The sequence below is a fragment of the Rhodnius prolixus genome, unplaced genomic scaffold (genome assembly GCF_049639745.1).
Source record: "Rhodnius prolixus isolate KJV_2025 unplaced genomic scaffold, Rpr scaffold_7, whole genome shotgun sequence".
Taxonomy (NCBI): Eukaryota; Metazoa; Arthropoda; class Insecta; order Hemiptera; family Reduviidae; genus Rhodnius; species Rhodnius prolixus.
In genome coordinates this window covers 19,966,470-19,985,955 of record NW_027411582.1, presented here as the reverse complement: position 1 = coordinate 19,985,955, position 19,486 = coordinate 19,966,470, and the positions used below count along the sequence as shown (strand labels likewise).

At 33.1% G+C, this 19,486-nt stretch overlaps 1 protein-coding gene and 1 long non-coding RNA gene across 6 annotated transcripts in view; one reads left to right on the top strand and one right to left on the bottom strand.

The window, feature by feature from the left end:
- The window catches only part of LOC141447142 (uncharacterized), a 188,989-nt gene that overhangs the window by 130,375 nt on the left and 39,128 nt on the right, over positions 1 to 19,486 (top strand). For all 3 annotated transcript variants that reach the window (XM_074114378.1, XM_074114379.1, XM_074114380.1), the window contains exon 3: positions 17,477 to 17,581. In XM_074114378.1, coding sequence (XP_073970479.1) covers positions 17,477 to 17,581 — 105 coding nt within the window. The remainder of the gene's footprint in view (positions 1 to 17,476; positions 17,582 to 19,486) is intronic.
- LOC141447150 (uncharacterized) lies at positions 15,712 to 17,465 on the bottom strand. Of its 3 annotated transcripts, none has more exons than XR_012454154.1 (2): positions 17,038 to 17,465; positions 15,712 to 16,780 (listed from the first exon to the last, which is right to left on the bottom strand). It is a non-coding gene; the product is annotated as an uncharacterized lncRNA (long non-coding RNA). The 3 variants fall into 3 exon arrangements; XR_012454156.1 differs by having other exon boundaries at positions 15,712 to 16,245; XR_012454155.1 differs by having other exon boundaries at positions 15,712 to 16,229.

The following is a 19,486-nucleotide window of genomic DNA, read 5'->3' as shown; positions in this document are numbered from 1 at the left end:
CACTCTGCAAACGACAAAGGAAAATGGCATTATATCAAATAAAATACGTAAATTTATCAAATAGATCTATTTCTATTTTTCACAAACTTTAAAAATCACCTAATTCTATAATTCAATGATATTCTTGTTTTATACGGCCGCATTAAAATATCCTTATTTATATTTTGGTCGTTAGCAGTATAAAAGTGGCATAAAATATCATTCTTTGCCAAGCTGTAATGTTATGTCGGCCCAAAAAAAAAATGTAAGCAAATACAGACTAGTATTTTTCTCTTTCAAAAGACTGTAAACATATTTCACCATTCACATGTGTGTATATACCGCAGTCTAGTGGCTGCGAGGCTCACTTACTGTCATACATTAGCTATTATTTATTTTCTGTAAATTGTTAGTGAAATTTATGTTTCCTACTAATTTGTTTCTGTTGTTAAATTTAATAAAATTTGTTGTACTGTTTAATAAAATTTTTAGGTAGTAAGAAGGATATTACTTACTGAGTGAAATTAGGTTTTAAAAATCGACTTTGCTATACTTACATTTATAAAAACAAATTTTCATATCTCGGGCCATCTTTCTTTCAGATGGCTGAATTTCATTAAATAGTTTTATGACTTTTATGACTTCAGTTAGAGAAAGAATTGCCTCTTATCATTGGTTGAAAAGAAAACTTATTATTTCTCGCTTTTAAGTAATCACCCCAATAAAATCGTTTGTCATTTAAACATTGTCTTCGGCCAATTTGTTTCATAATGCTGTATTATTAATTTCCATCAATTATTGTCCACCATTACTTTCTCTTACTATCGTACATAAAGATAACATTACGACTCAATAGATTTTACTGAAAGGAAAATATATCTTCGTATGGCTGATCAGCTTACAGCTAACTGCAATTGTTATCAAAGGCACCTCTTTGAAAGGCTTGAATACCCGTCTTGGGATTCTTTCTTCAGGATTTTGTCTTGAATGTACCTCTACTCCTCTCGATCCACATTAATATCACAGGATCCACTCACTGCTTAATTGAGTCGTAACACCATCTCGATATAATTGCCCTGACCAGCAATTTGGAAAAGCATGATCTAGAAGGCGCTATCGTTTCCCAGCCAATTTCCAATTCCCTTCTCTGTTTTTTAGCTGCCCATCTGCTACTATCGAAGATTGTGAAGGCCATGTCTCCGTTTACGTAATATGTCCACACATTCCTCACTTACAGAATCTGAGACTAAACATTCACCGAACTGAAGTGAACCTTGTAAATTAACCTCTCCATTCTTCAGTGGCACTGTGGATGAGTCTAGGACATTGGATGATGCCTTCTGAGTAAGCTGATAACAGGCCTGTTCCTTCACGTAAGGTTACCCCAAAAGCCTAGCAATGTACTTTTTGTCGATAATGAAGTTAATTATTTTATTTTACTCATAAAACACAATACTTATGTATACTTATATTCCATATTATAGTAATTCCCTTACATTTGATACATATAATTAATAATACATATGCTTTAATTCTACATAGCAAAAGGCAGTACGATAAATAACAGCTTTGTTTACTTACTCCATATTGTCGAATCGATTCTTGCAAAATGATAAAATGATTACCTTTGTTTCAAACATCCTATACAATGATCGATTCCACAAAAAGAACAATTTGCTATTTAAACGCTCTGTTTAACTTAATACGATTTATCGTTTCAAACAAAATGTACGATTGATCATAGCATGTAAACTAGGCCAAAGAAATGTTGGAGGAAATAGCAAAAATTTGCAAATAAAGCCATAGTTGACAATAAATAACATGCCTCACTGTTAGATATGAACAGAGAGGTTTTTGCAATCTCTTTTTACACCGTTTATGTCAGAGCCAAGCAGAAATAGCTTCTTCACTACCTCATCTGAACAGATCCAATTCAAAATAATTTATGAGAAGTGGAACAACATAAAAAATAATAAAGAATAATGCAGTTTAATAAAAGCCCTGAAAATGGGAGGTTTTTTTTTTATTATTATAATTCTTTTTACTTTTAACGAAATAAAAAACTGGAAAATAATTTATTATATTTATCTGGAGAGAAAACGTTGGAACTTGTCCTGTCCAGATAACACCGTGGGATGCTTCCCTCTCAGCAATCTAACTTTTGTTAAATTATGACAAATAGTTTTCTGTTATTATATTCTGCAGTGTAAATTTTATACAGCAGACTTCCGTCATGAAAACTTTATTCAACATGTTCCTACACAAGTTTATAATTAATCCTTTTTAATAAATTATTTTGTAACTAGATCTTCTTTAAATTTAAGCCATTAAATGTAAATTACTTTAATTTGTGTTTAATTCTACACTGTTTTGGTATAAAATAAATAATTTAAATAAATACGAACTCTGTCTGGAGGAACTAAAGAGAATTCCGAAAAATATGTAGTGGTGAGGGGGGCACATTTGTACAGAATTTACATTTTTTGTTACAGAGTGCACAGAATCGTATTATTGAACCTTTTTATTTGGTTTCCTACAACTTTCAAGTCTTCTTAACAGATCTATATCAATAAACAGTTGGTACTTTACGTACATATCTATATTTTTTTAATTTAAAAATTTTGTGCCAAATGTTAATATCTGCCCCACTGGTGGGGTAGCTTTGAACACAATATAAAATAGAAAGAAATGATATTACTTTACTCTGAATCTACCTTCTATCAGTTATTTCTCTCGACTACTACATTACTTTCTCTTTTAAACCACTGAAATTTAGTTCAAAAATCGAGAATGACTCAGTTCAGGGATGTTGTACCCTAAGTGTGATGGGTTTAGGAAGTTTGAACAAAATATTCGGTTTGTTGCGCTTCTTAATGTAGGTTCGAACCACTTTCCCCTTCTCTGCGAAGTCACAAACTTGCAGGTCGGTAGGGCGGCACATTGTAACTGTGATGTTGAAATGTGCGCCCCTCTCCTTCCATAAAAGAAAATATAATATCCAACACTTTTTGCAAGCAAATAGACTTTTGTAAACACTAGATTTAAAAATACGAATTCCAAATGTTAATATGGACTAACAATACTTACACCTTGTCCACTACAATCTTCACAATACACTTCCAAAGATGCAACAAAAATTTTACTTCCACGTTACAAAATATAACATTCCTCATTTCTGGACTTTACCAAACAATGAAAACGAAGGGAAACTCTGTCAATTATACAACAGGTCTACCACCAAAATATGGAGAAAATTACCAATCATAAATGTTTTAAATATTTGGCGAGAAATTAAAACTGTTCAAAGGTGCCCCCTCTCCAATACTATATTTTAATTGTATTTTTTTTTAAATTGTTTCGTTTCTACACATTCTTTTATTATTTTATTCTATCCGGGTTCTTCTATAAGAAGGTTTTTCTTGCATAAGTAAGTCTAAAGAATACCACAACTGAAAAGAATCCGACATCTCCAAGAGACTGAAACTCAATCAGGAATTTAACACAATACTTTAATGCATTCTTTTCAAATGTGTTTTTGGGACAATGAGTTGATTTTAAGATGTTCAGCTACTTAATGAAATATAACAACTTCAACTCATAGTTCTCTATTTCTCCTTAAAAGTAGGTCGTCATTTAATATTCCTTAGACCAGTTACATTTGCCTGCCAAAGTGATAGAAGATAAAAAAAAAAGCTAGTAAAAAGCTCCCATCTATTCAACCATATTTGTTATGTAAGCAACTTCAAAGTGAAATTACACTTAGCTTTTTAGCTCAAAGCTGTGTTAAAACAACTGCAACAAAACAGAACAAGTTCTTTACGACTTTGTTCATTAAACTTTCATAGACTTGTAATTAGACTTTAGAACATTTCTTAATAAAAGTGAATTTACATAATTCAGTAACATTAACGATCTGCTAAAAATAAAATTTTACATAAAATTGATAGAAGTGTTCCAGAAGATTATTAGTTCCGTGTATTCTTATAGTTAAATAATTCTGAGGGAACGGATTAGCTATGAGGTTAGCATACTGGACTCCCACGCGGAGGTCCCGGGTTCGAATCCAGCAGCTGACCCTTAGATTTTCTCTTCCTAGGAGCTTCTTACAGCTCACTGTCCGGTGATGGACAGTGTTGTCTGTAATGAGAGAACACTGTCCGGAGGCCGGCAGTGCACTGGAAAAAGCTCCGGGCGCCAATAACCTTAGATGTTGACGCGCCTTAAATCATAAAAAAAAAAAATAATAATAATAATAATTCTGCTTTAACCAAAATCTCTATTTCGGTGCGTTCGACATGTATATCGTGAAAAATATGAAATTGCCATTAACTATAAAAACTCGAAATTTTAATAAAATACAATAAGAATATTATTTGGTGGGATGTTTCCTTTATCTTACCAATAGAACTGCGGTGGGAGTCAGCCAAATGATAAGTGGTTGGTACATGTTTGGTCTCCGCATTAGAGATTGGGGAATTACGCACACAAATAGAAGCTCTCAACCCTTGTGCAATGCCCGCTTTTACCTTAGATACAGGTTCAGACCTCAGTACGAGCATGATTTCATTTTGCTCAAGAATTCAAAGCTCTTTTCTACCTTGTAAAAGCTCTTGCGTTAAACTAGAGCAATGCACACTTGAAGCGGTGCAAGATTTTTTGAAAGAGCACAGAATGCTCTGTAATCTCAAGCCCCCCAGAGATTGCAGAAAAAGTCGCTTGCAGTGACTATTACGACGTTGTAAACTTTTGGTTGTTTTGCCCTGCGTTCGACGTGTATATAGGTCATTGTCTGATTTTAAATCCGCACACTGTGGTAGGTTTTTACAAAATTAAATTCCATGCTTAACTGGTTAAAAAGGATTTATAAATAAGAAAAAGATAAGGTTATCGTCGTGATGGGGGATTTTGTTTAACACACTTCAGGGTTAATCTCATTTCTATTTTGAAAATTTCATTGTAATATCAATATAATTACATTCAAGGCGCTATTGTAGCGGTTAGAGGCAACATCTGCCAAGCTAATGTGTATTCAGGGCCGGATTTTCCTATAGGCTAACTAGGCTTCAGCCTAGGGCCTTAAGATCAAGAGGGGCCTACATTCAAATTGTTAGCAAAATTAAAATTACACTATTCTAAAAACATAACATATATTATAAGTATTAACATTTAAAATATTGATGTACAGGGTGAATCAGTATACTTTCTATTATAAAAATAGTACTTAAAATATTTCCTAACGTTTTCTCAAATATTTCAGAGAGATCAGAAGTAAATTTTTAAAGTGCAATTTGTAACCTTTGACTTTCTTATTTTAAGACAATCTACTTTAAAAATTGACTACTGGTCCATCTAAAAGTGTTTTCAATGAATTAAACAACTTGATAACTGACACTGTTAAGTGCTCGTGAACACGTTTTCTTGCAAAACAAACGTAATTTCTCGTACGAAGATAAAAGGAATCCTGGAAAATGATATACCGTTAGAAAGCCCACTCACTAGACAAGTGCCAGCACCTAGGTCTGATAAAGATCACATAAGGGCCTAATGAGTTTTCTTAAAAACTTCGATTACTTTTATTTTTCCAGTATCCAGGAGGAAGATTGAGGATGTTTGGAGAATAACTTATGCTTCAAGATGGTGTCAATTTTTAGAAAATTTATCTGTCTTTCTAACCGTGTTATCAGAATCGAATTCGGACTAAAACTTTCTGAGTAATAACATTTTTATTGCCAAAAAAAAGTAATGATTTTGGGAGGAAAAAAATTAAAGTGACGACACTCAAGAAAAGTGAAAAATATGAAGTTGGCCATTGGTCATTGAACTCCACTTCAGATGTACTACACACAGTAGGCCTATAGACAATACTTACTGGTTCACCCTGTATATCACAGTAGTGATGTATTTTATTATCTCTCATATAATTTACAAACTTAAGAATGGGTGGTGAAAGGGCCTCATAAGTCGAATAGCCTAGGGCCTCTTTTCATCTAAATCCGGCCCTGTGTGTATTGTGGTTATTGGGTTTCATTGATGATCTAGGCCGTGCATTTTATTTAATGGTTAATAAAAGAAATTTACAGTAAATTATGTTTGGTATTCCTCTATGTCCTCGACGCCTAATTAGATAGTTGGTCGTAAAGGATAACTGAAAAGAAATAGGCTTTACTTTACTTTTAATGGCGTTGAAGGCTATTTGCCCAGTAGGACTGAAGAAGCAAGAATGCCTAAGAAGGACTTGTGAAAATGCTTTGGCAAGTTTCGGCCACCAGCGTCTGCAGGAGGAAAAGAAGCTATGTACCAGTTTTAAAACAATAAAGTTGCACAAGATTTGGGCGTTAGATGTGAATCCTTTGGTTGTTATTTCGGTGAAAGATCTTGGCCTACTGAGGGTGATAGACTTGAAAGAAAGCATATTCGGTTTCTGGTACTGTTTGGAGGTAAACAAAATGATCAGCAGAGAAGATCCACTAGTTCACGGCAACCACTTTGGTTTCTTTGAAAGATATTTTCTGCCTTGAAACCGAATGCCTATGATAGTCAGTATGTTTTGGTTGTGCCTTGATGAATTGATAAGTTCCTTGAAACAGAATGCGCATAGAACAATAAATAATAAGACTTACAAAGTTAAGTGGGCATTTAAGAACGGAGTCGTTAGTTAATGTTGGCTGAACAGAGAAAAATTGGTAAAAAACAAATACGATTATTAGAATTAATAGTTAGTTATGCTCCATAACTTTAGAGCTTGCTCCTCTACAACCAGTTCAAACACTTGAGACGTTTTCAATTTGAGTGGAAAGTATTTCCCTACTTCGATAAAAATAAAAAGAGTCCATTTCCCAAACCGAGAACAACGACCTCTCATAAATCTCCGAATTAGATTTGGTTCTTCTCTTTTGCTAAGCGGGCACGTTTCAGTTCTACACTAAATCCTAATCTGCTTAAAACCTCTCAGCTTTGCAAAATAAAGGATGAAAAATGCAAAGACTATTGTTTGTGAACTCTTTTTTTTAAAGAAGCTTTAAAGACTGAGAAGTTCAATAAAAGTTTTTTAATTCCTGACAGAGAAACACAATCTATTTAAATAAAAAATATTATGCGATTCCAATTTCAATTTCCTACTGACAATAAAGCTTACCACTAGATTGAAAGCTTCTTTTATAGCCTTTCAAGTAAATGTTTAACTTACCATGATCTACTTTAGAACGAGTAGTACGTGAATCTTGTACCGAATAAGGTGTTGTATTAATTTAATTTAGATTGGTTTAAGGATAGTGAGATGGGCAATAAAAAAATAAGGGAAAAGGCAGGATCTGGACAGCAATTACAGGGGTTGGTGAACTGAACAAAACACTTTCTGGCGTCATTTGTTGTCAATGTTTACACTTTCACAAATTATTTACTACTGATCTACACTGAATTTATTTCTTCCAAGGCTGAAGGAACTATCTTATCCTTTGCCTAAAGATCTTGGTTTTATTCTATTTTCTGATAAAGGAAAACGTTTTAGTTTTATATAATCTGACTTTATCAAGTCTGTGACAATTCAAATGAGGTAGCTACACAGATTTAATAATTCATCTTTAACAAAAACTTACAGTTTAAAATGTTAAGTATAAGGGTTGATTAAACGCCAAAAGGTACACAAATCAGCAAGCACCCAACATTTCATTAATTCTTCATTAATATTTAAGTAATTTTACTGCATTAATATTCATTAATATTTTTTAGAATTTATTAGATGTCACAGACCCTTATGCTGGCCATTTTCGTCTACAAAATATTTGTTCAAGTAGCACTGTAGATTGACTGTAATATGTAGTTATTTATAATAATCAAACTATTAAATACAGGATAAAAAGAAAAACGTTATAAAAAATAAAAAAAAATTATGAGGCTAAAAAATTCAAAACTTTTTTTTATAAAAAAAAATGTAATATGTAATATAAAGTAAATAAGATATGTATATTTTTAGGACAGCTAATTATTCCAGTATTTTACTATAAGTAAAATTAGGGGGACTAAATTAAATTACAATTGAGAAATCAATAATTGTTGTTGAATAATCTACTTGTTATTAACTCTGTGTTATTTGTGCTCTCGAATATTTCGGTAAGACGAATTCAAGACAGTAGCCTACTCTAACTTTGTCTTTTTCTACTTTAACATGCATGTACATATGTGTGATTTATCATAATTATAACAAAAAAATATTATAAATGAAGTGGCCAGCAGCATAAGGGTCTGTGACATCTAATAAATTCTAAAAAATATTAATGAATATTAATGCAGTAAAATTACTTAAATATTAATGAAGAATTAATGAAATGTTGGGTGCTTGCTGATTTGTGTACCTTTTGGCGTTTAATCAACCCTTATACTTAACATTTTAAACTGTAAGTTTTTGTTAAAGAGATTTTTGTACCTTTTGGATAGATTTTCCTTTTTGTCTATTTTACAAAGTTACATATCTGCTTTACAGATTTTTTTAAATTTGGAATAAGCAATTCTATCATTATAACCTGATAAGATGGTAAGTCGGAACCGTAACTACCACTAGAGAGATCTTTTTAAAGAATGATTATCGTTAAGGTCCCCCAAACCATCCTCAGTAACAACTTTTTTTGAAAAAGCGTTTTGAATAACATAGGAAGGTACTTGTGCGTGAATAGCAAAATTAAACTGCGATTTCATTACTTCCTTTTAAGAGGAGTAAGAAAAATAAACTGCGATTGCAGAACTTCTAGGCAAAGAGGCAAAGATTTTTTAATCGAACGACAATTCATTGATTTAAATCGGTTCACTCATTGATAATTTAAACGATTGCAGTACTTCCTCTTAGTAGGTGCAAGAGCATCAGCAATGTAGAGGAGCTTTAACCACTTATTCGAGCTGAATTTTATCAAAATTGGACTAAGCGTTATAGAAATATTGGTAATAATAGTTTTAGAAAGGGCCTTATTTGGGTGGGGCAAACTCTCCTCCTTATGAGGCACAGCGTCGAGACTTTTAAAGTGCAAATCTGTACAAAATTTCGATTCGAATGACATTTCATTCATGAAAATCGGTTCACGTGTCGATAATTTGAAACGATTCCTATACTTCCCCTTAACAAGTGTAAGAGCTGATCGCCGCTTTAATGTTACGTAGGGGAGCCCTAACCCTATCATCCTACCAAATTTTATCAAAATCGGGCCAAGATTTACAGAGTAATTAGTAATAATAATTTTGGAGGGGGCCTTACATAAAGGGGGCTAACTCCTCTCCCATTCGATGTACTGGGTCGAGACCCCCAAAAGGCACATCTACATAAAATTCCGAATCGAATGACACCTCATTCATGAAAATCGGTTCGCGCGTTTAGGCTGTACGTTGTTTACAAAAAAGGTAACAAGAACAACAACAACAACAACAACAACAACAACAACAAGAAGAACAAGAACAAGAACATTTTTTGAAAAAGCCGTTTTTGCTCATTTTCGGCAACTTTTTTCTCGAAACCTATTAGATCTGGGTTGTTGCAAAAAAATTACAGCTATAAAGGAGGATTTGCCCCATATTTTAAAGAAAATTTGGGAATTTTATCTTTAGTAGAAAAAGAGAAAAAAATTGTCAAAGTTGGGTCTTTTTCAACGTTACGCTTTTTCGTGCACTTTTTGACGATCAACCCTTATACAACTGTCCTACCGGACAGTTTTAATAAACATCTTATGGCAGACCAAGTGAAAGCAGTTAAACTTAAAAGAAAAGAGAACTAAATTATCGTACAATATATTATTGAATATCGATATCGATTGAATATCAATATAATATCGAATATCGAACAAATGTATTGTTTTATGATTCAATCCAGTGTAATAGATTAAATTATTCTAAACATCCATTATTCACATAATATAGTATATTCAAATAAATAAAAAGAAAAACTATAACATTTTTATCACAAATGGCTAAAACTAAGAATAAGAGAAATCGCATTGTTAGAAATGTTACTTTTTAAAATAAATAAGACAGTTTGGATGAGATAGTGGAATGTGTTTAGAAAGAAAATGGAGGAAAAAAAAATCCAGTTTCCACATCCTAAACTTCTGTATTGCCACAATTCACTAGACTGCCTTCTCCACCCTCGAGCAAGTCGTGTTGTGACAGCAATCTGAACGGCGCCACCCTCCGGACGAGAGACGAAAACCAGTTGCCAACGACTGGCGCACATAAATCGATTATACTTTTTATGTATTCTTATTGCTATCATTTTGGTGTCTTCAGTTTAACTTTTTTTTTTCTTTTTTTTTTTTGTAAACTTTTGTGGCAAATAAGGAGAATTTTGATGATGTAGATATCGCGATGGCATTGTTAGAGATAATTTTATTGTTTCTGTTATAAATCTAAGAGAGATAAGTCTGAAACAGAGTTCATTTAATGCAGGACCATCTGTTCTATTTTAGTTCTTGTTGAATTCTTTATTCTTTCTATTTTCATACTTTGCTAAAGACTATCCCATGAGGACATTCAAACTTAAATTATAATGGGTCTGCCAAAAAAATTTCGTTCCATTTCATACGAGGTGTGGCTATTAAATAACGATACTATTGCCATAAAACATTTTATTTTAAATTTATACATATTTAGTTACTATCACCTTCATTATACACCCCTCCCCTATCCCTACAACGCTCCACGCGAATTTACCATTGTTCGAAACCGGGCTGGAAGTCTTTTTCTGTGAGCTCCTGCATGACGCGTCCCGCTTTTTCTTTCACAGCTTCAACGGACTGAAATCGTGATCCTTTTAATGCCGATTTGACTTTAGGGAACAGATAAAAGTCACATGGGGCCAGGTCAGGCGAATAAGGCGGATGGCCTAAAACGGGGATCTTCTATTGAAACGTCTTGACAGACAATACAGTGTGAGCCGGTTCTCCAACTCTTTCACAGAGTTGAGCAAGCACCTCACCGGTAGTAATGTTGATTAATTATAATCGATATTTTCATCCGTTTTGGACGTGGAAGGGCGACCTGGGCGATCATCATCTTCGACGTCTACTCGGCCATCTTGAAAACGATTGAACCACACAAAAACTCGCGCACGTAATTAACATTCATCACCATAAACTTATTTTAATAAAAGATAAGTTTCGGTGCGGTTTTATCAAGTTTTGATGTGAAATTTCACGACAATTCGTTGCTCTACTACATGTGTAGTATCATGTTTTCAGTAAAACGAAACTAACACCTCTTACACAAACGACGGTTCCGGTCAGACAGATTTCTCTACAAACAAGTGAGACGCTGCAATCGAAAGAGAAGGCTTTACGCTGTACAGCTGTGCAGGTCGTTAGGATTTGGCGCATGCAGAGTTCTTCTGTAGCAGCGTCGGTGTCGTTATTTAACAACCACACCTCGTAATGTTGTCTCTTTCTTCTTATTCACTCATCAAAGCCCTTTCAACCATCAACTAACCTAACCTAAAACCTTCTAAAAATATGAGGGGTTATCGGCTACGCCATCGTTGGAGCGTCTACATTATATGGTTCTCCAATATCTACACTTTCAACACTATTACATTTTTTCATTAATATGAACCTTCATTGATCTCAAATTGAATAGGATTCTTGTTTGAATTTAGCAGTGAAAAACTGGAGGTGAAACTGTATGTAGCAAAATTTCCCTTCATAGTGCCATTCAATCAAATACCAGAAGAAAATAGGCATTAATCTTCATATGCAACCCTATTCATAGAAGCTAATTTATTTACATATTGTTCCATATTCAGCCATCTAGGTTTCAATTTCAGTTCTTTAAACAATAAAAATGAACCTCATGGTTTATTTAAAATGTATAAAAATTATCGGAATAGCAGTGAAAATAATTATTAATTGAAAATTTTAACCTTTAAAAAGATTGATTACATTTTCTTCCTCAGAAATTTGAACTTATCCAATAGGTGACCTCACTTTTAGCTTCTAGAATTGATAGGACGTAAATCTGAAATTTACCCGTGTTTGGTTAACGTTAATCATTTAAAACTGAGAATTAATTTCAGTATGAAATACAAATGTTACAATTATCTCTTAGAAATGGTTTGTTTTCTAATATTGTTTTTAGATTTCTAACTCTTTCAACTTCTAAGTTCTATTGACGATTCTTCAAAGACCTAGTTGATTCGGATTTTTTACGTACAAAGTCTTTACACAGCCCATGTCTTAACACATTGCCGAACACTCGGGGAAATCTCACCGTTTGACAATGCAATGGAGTACTGAATACATGGTTTTAAGTATATTAAGTACTTATATATTTTGATGCCCGCTTTTCTTCGTTGATCGCTATGTATTAAAACTATATTATTTAAATATTAGAGAGTAAAAGAATTAGGAGATGAGAATGAAAGAGATATTGCTAAAAATAATGCTGATAAACGGATCATGAAATTTTCACAAAAAAATATACGCCATATTGGATTACAGTTGGTAGCATAGTCATCTACAATTCCAGTCTTACAATTTTTGTATTGAGCATAACAACTCGCATATCTATTTTGTAATTTATCTTTGTAATATAATAAAAGACTTTAATAAAATGTCCCAGGAAATTGAAGATGCTTTTAATGAATTTCATCTTGATACTGGCATCAGAATGTTCAGAAGACAATTTTGATATCCCTGATAGGGGACATTGGGCGCATTCAGCAGACAAGAGCGCTACCAGAGCGCTTTATTTCTCTGAACGCTCTGCTACTAATATAACCTAAAATAACCTTTTTTTCTAATTAATATTGGCGAGGAATCGGTCAAATAAAAAACAACTCGTCTTTTAAATTAAAAGGTGCTAGGCCAATTCAAAATCTGGTATTTATTAATCATATTTCAATTTTTTAACTTGTTATCAAAGAGAAAGAAGAGCACGAGATAGGTCATTTTTTGTATTTTTTCATCCCCTTTCTACTAAAAATATTGCCAACGCAGTAAAGCTAGTATTTTTCTTAATATCGGGAAATAAGTCGTTTTCCGAGTGATTTTTCTAAGAAAAATCAAATGTTAAGAGCTTTAGATGTTCTCAAGCAAACACGGAATGACTAAAAAATAATTTTACATCTGTTACAAACAAGAAGGTTTAATAATTATTTGGCAATTTTGGGAGAGTTGCGTTTAATTACCAAAAAAATTGGAAAAATTTCAAACTTGTTTTGATAAATACACGTACTTTGCTAGTAGCGATCACCGCTCCGTCGAAGGAGCATAGAAAATTTCCGCTCCATAAGATGGCGTCCGCTGCCACAACATGTGAGAGCGATGCTAAAAGTGCGCCATTCAGAGGATAGTTCCGTAGCGAGGTTTATTCGAATGGATCAAAGAAATAATCGTTTACAAACCGATAAATTTGCTTTGATTTCTAAATTTTGGAACAAATTCGTAGAGAACAGTCAAAACAGTTCTAACCAAGAGCATATATCTCTTCCAAGGACAATATTGTTCCCAACAAAGTCGAGATGCAGATTTACTCAGTACATGCCAAATAAACCGGACAAATTTGGTATCAAATCTTGGCTAGCGTTCGATGTAATAAAAGGCTTTCCATTTTTGGGAAAACGTGAAAGCAGAGAACCTTCAGTTCCGCTTGGGGAGTTTGTCGCTCTGAAATTAGCAGAAATGTATACAGCTCGTGGTAAGAAATATAACCGTGGAAAATCTCGAAGATAGCCTCAACAAATAGTTTTCAATATCCTAGACTTAGCCCCGGGAAAATGCATGGATTTTGTATAAAAAAACTACCGGAAGTGAAATTTCAAGGCAAAATTTGTGTTACCATTGCAAAAGCATGACAAATATTAGTCCACGAACAAATGGTCAGAAAATAGCCAAATAAGATACTGCAAAGGCAATAAGACTAAAAAATTCTGTCTAAACTGTAAAAAATACGTATGAGGGAAATGTGCAATTGAGAAGCCTATAATTATAAAAAATGATGCAAAAAAGAGTAAAATCTACGAGATTTATTTTTAAACAAAAGAAACTATGCTTTTTCATTGTTAAATAATTATTATCCTCAGTCTATAATAAGAAATTTAAGTAAATTTTAAGTCCGGTCATTTGACCGGTCACGGTAGGAATAGTTATGCATAAATGTCCGTAGGTTTAGTGTTAAATTTTATCAAATTGCTTTTGGAGAGAAACTTAATGACGCTTTATGTTTAAAGAAAAAAATCATTTTAAAAATGATACCAATACAAAATTAATAAGAGTTCATTTCATGGAGTATTACACTTATCTAATGGTCAGCTGGAGATTCCTTTAGTTTAAAGTTGAAATAAAATATAGCCAACTAGTACAGCCTATGCCATCTAGCGGATATTTTGGTAACAAATTACTGCACAAAAAAAGGATAAAATGGCAACAGTAATTTCAGGAGTAACTATACGGAAATAGAACTGAAACAGGCCTTTTTCCTTAAAAGTCAACAATTTAACAGTAACAAATTTTAGTGTAGGCCATAAAAGCCAAGTTGTAACCAATGTTAGAACAGGAAGCCTGAAAAAAAACTATATTTGGATAAAAGATACCAAGACGGGTGTTTTATATGAAAGGGTTGTGTTAGTACACACATGTATTATGAATACAGAAAATGGCGGACTGAAGACTGCGTGTGGGCAAGGAAAGAACATACAAAGGAAAAAAGTGAAGGGAAAGCCATAGAGGAAGGGAATCTGTGCTGCGGCTGTATCTTGGTCATATAACTGTTCGTACAGTCCATAAACATTGTAAACTATGAGTCCATAACTTTTTTTTAGTTATTTCTTCTCAAAAACTTCCACCAATAACCAGTTTCCTTTTCCAACTACTAGATCTATTCAATAGTTGATAAAGAATTCATGACTATCAAGTTTTGTCATCCTCTCTTCGATATTACATGAGGACAATGAATTTAAACGAAGAAAAACTACGGCAAATGGCTGCTAACAAAAAGAAATTCATTGACTTTTAAATTTTCTTGTTACTTTTTTAATTGAATAAGTTGTTATAATATCCACAGCCTTCTCTAATGTTCAATGAATACATCCTTCAGTAATGTTCTTTCCTTATAAATGCCACTTTTCTTCATCAGAAATAGCTAGTGAGCGATTAAGTTTAATTACAAAACGTAGGCTTCAAAACCATTTGATGAATGGTTTAAAAACATTGCCTGATAAAAAATATTATATTACCTGCCATTTTGTTTCCTTTTATATTTCATTTTTATTATTTGACAGTATTTTGGAGTTATTTATCGTTATGATAACTTCAAATTATTTGTATACCTATTTTTTTTTTTACTTATTTGTGATATAAATGGAAAATGTAAATAAATGAACAAAAATCTGTCCATATTCTCAGTTTAACTCACTTCACCGCCTCTATCCGAGTTCTCTTATCGAACAGCTCTACTCTTGTTGCATACAAGGCAATCCTCCAAGAAGCGAACATGCACTTAGAGACCTATTGAGTGAATGCATCAAAAAAATCTTTTGATCAGTTTCACTGAATGCTTTTTTTTTTATACCAGTTGAAGTATTTCTCTGCCTTTGAAAATATTAGGGTAGCAGACATTTGCAGGACGCAAGTACGTCTTTTAAGTAGGACTTTGATCTTGCCTATTGGATGTAAGTTAAGCGATGCCTTCAAGAATAGAGGTTTCATCATAGAAGAAGGGTCCGAGATTGGAAAGAAGTAATTTTGGGGCATGCGAATCTCCTGAGAATAAATTTGTAGTTTCTTTATTGAGTACAGCGTGTGACTGAGGATTTTTTTCTCTGGTGGTGATTCGTTGTAAATAAACAAACTAAATAACCAATAATGTATAAACATAACCTAATTTTAATTACAAAAACAAAACAAGAGGAACATCATGGTAACAAGTTTATAGTCCTTCGATTAAAAAAAAATATATATTGAACTAAAATGTTCAACTTTCACTGACCTACAAGACAATAGTTTAAATTCATCTCTGGATCGAATTTAGTTCAGAAATAATTATAAATCACATTAGTATTATAAGCAAAATTTATTAATTAAATATAGTAAAGGTCATGAGTGTAAATAAGAACGAATTAGCCTACCTCTGACATTTAACATCCAGAAATTATCTAGCTTGGTTACAAATTCTTGTTTAGAAAATTAGATACAGTTATTACAGTCTTAATGAAGAAGGGCAACATTATTTGCTGGTGATGAAAGATGTCAGAAGCGTCACGTTGTATATTCCAGACTTTCCATTATCTAACCAACAGGAAAGCTAAAATTAAATTATTACAATTTACATTTTAGATAGTTTTCTGTTTTAATTAAAAAGCATTTGTTGAAATGTTACAGATAAATTTAAGAATGCAAGTATTCGAGAAGTTGTAAATAATTCTTTTTTTCCTATGATTTATTGTGACAATAATTTATAAAATGCTGCTTAGATTTCGTGGGTGAGAATAAACAGAAGCAAGTGTCTGCACATTACATACTTGTAAGAAATAACTCCGTCTTCTTTATCCTAACCTTTCAATCTCCAGACGTGGTATTTACAAGGACCATTTTAAGGAAAATTCATTTTATGTTAGCTCTTTATCCAAAAGCCCAATAGTCAATAACTCTTATCTTGAAATCTGACTGACAATTCTCCTCGTCAATGAAGTGGAATGCCCTACTAATCTTCCAGAATGAATGGTTCAAAGAGACTTGCTCAATATCTGCTACGAGTGGATGATTAATTTTGTTCAACCAGTGGCTTAGCTAGTCAACTACATCAGTGTTGTACTTACTTGTTACATCTTCCCAGCTTTCTGGTTAAATTATAAGTATTATCTCAAACGAGCAGTTTAATATTTACCTGTTATTTTATTTTTCAATAAATTAATCAATAAACTGTCTTATTTAGCTTGTGAGAAAATTAAGAGACGTTGCTTTTTGTGTATTAAAGCTGCAAACTTGAATCTATTTAATGCTAGTATGTTTTTCGGTTTTGATTTGTAAGAAGTTGCAACTGATTCTAAAAGAATTTAAAAAATTCACTTTTATAAAAAATTGATAAAAAACTTACCCTTTAAACTTTAAAAGGTTTGCAAAGTCAAACTTTGTGCCCAAATGTAAATAAAAAAATATTCCAGATAAAAAAAGATAACTTGGGAAAAAGCACTTAACAAGTTTTTACTTCTGAACTGTCTCTATAATATAATTGAGTTAATAAAACACAATTGGAAAATGGAACAGCAATTAATGAACTAAACGAATCTCTTATTGATTTTAATTAATATTCTGATCAGAGCTGGTAATAAATAAACTTCGGTTTGGGAAGGTTTGGAACTGTTATTGCAGTGAGTCATTCTTCCAGCATTTGGTTTTACATATTACAGCTTATAATGTAATTATTACGTTATATATTTTGTTTTGTTTATTTACATTGCTTTGATTTCCTAGCTATATATTTTTCAAACATCTAATGGCAAAAATAATAAATAAAAATTTGTGTTCTGTTGTAGCTGTAACCCCCCTAAAGAATGCTGCACTTTGGGATGTTGCTACTTATATGCACCCCCCTCTCCCAACCTTCTCTCTCTTATCTTCTGGAACCACTGGTACCTTTGGTAAGTAACTTTATATTTTCTATAAGTTTAATAAATATTGTGAACATAATATTCCTTCTTACTATTCATGCTTGTGAAACTAAATTAAATGAACAGCCTAACAAGCAGCCTTACCTGATGTGAGTGAATATACCACGATGTGACGACTCTCAGGCCTAGTTTGAGGAACCCTGATTCTCACCATGCGTAACCAGAGTTGCGATGGTTCATCTTTAGTTAAATAAAATCACCCAATGACTTATCATCGTCCAGATCTTCCTTCCCGCTCTCATAGCCCTCTATTCCAGCAAGTTGTAAGCCTTGCGTGTATGAATGCATCACAAAAAATAAAAAACAATTCGCGAAAAAAGTGTTGAAAATACGTAGGGGCAAAAAAATAAAAAAATTCCTACATGACAGACCATACCAAGTGTGGTTATAGTTATCAGACAATCAGTGCGTGCGTAGGAACCCCTTTCGCGCCCCTCATTTAACATGACACTGCCTAATGGGCTGTCCCAAACTGACTTACTTGTCATGACCTAATTCAATGGCCTTTCGTAGATAGTAAATTGGCCATTTTATAAAGGAGTACAAAAACAGTATCTCCCATAATTACCATTTTAATGTCACAACCCAGCATTACAGATATTTCTTTTGTTACTCGAAGAACTGCGCTCCACAATTTTTTTTTTGTTTTTGTTTTGTATTTGGTATTAATTGGCTACTTTAGCTAACGCCCACACGTGATAATAGTATCATTTGCCACTGCGACGAACCAATCTAGTTGAATATCTCAAATGTTCTATTTCTAGCTACTATGAGCATTAACAGCAGATATCAATCTCAGTTTCAGATTTGAATAGATTTGCCTACAGGTAATCGTGACTCTAGTGTTGAGTCAAAACATTACAGTTTTTTTAATATGTTTTGCGAGACTACAAGTTGTTCACAACTCTTTCCAACTGTATTAATACATATTGTAGAGAAGTAACTTTGGCGCCATTTCTTGGAAGGAGATGGAACCTCTAGTTCGTTAGGACGCCACTAGGAAGAGCTAGCATAAGTCTAGACTTGACCAGCGGCAAACAGAAATGCTGAGCTTATACTGTAAGCTTCTATCAGATTCCAGAACATTCTACGGGAATATAAAAAGTGAAAGAGCGGCTCCAGATAGTCAGTCCAGTGCAATCCAATCCATTAAGTCAGTCTGATAGTAGTCTTTATTGTGAATTGTAACTTTAGTAAATTAGTTCAGTAAATAGTCGTGTTTTTAGTAAATGTTATTTACTGTGCTGTGTAATAAATCAGGTTTGTTACAAGTTTAGCATGTTTCATCGTTTACGAACCTACTTATTAACTAGTGGTAGTCACTAGTTGTGGTTTTCAAATAGAGAAAACATTACAATATTTTAAATAGCAATTGGTAAGAAAATTATGCTACTCAGTTGTTAGTGAATTGGACTCCCTGGCTGAGATCTCGAGTTCGGATCCCGCTTTATCTTAGATTTTTCCTCCTAAGAGCCTTTTACAGTTCACATTCTGATTGAAGAAAGTGTTGTTACGAGAGAACTCAGTCTAAAGACCGGCAAGCACTAAAAAAGGCTCCAATCACCAAAGACCTCAGATGTGTCGCACCTTAAAAATTAAATAAATAGATGTAATAAAATTCTAAAAACGAGTGTAAGATAAGAAAAAAAAAAAAAAAAAAAAAAGACCGAGAAATGTTTCATTCTGGAGGAGAATAGTTCAGAAAATTATGGTGCGGAGAATTTGGAGTATTGAGGAGGATGCGATGGATACGGAGAGGTAGAAGTGAGGAGCGAACACTTAGTTTTTGTATAGTTCGGTGAGGTAATACTTTTTTTTAGAGGAACTGAAAATAAGTTTTATCAATGTGATTTATGAAGGGATAAATAAATTGGT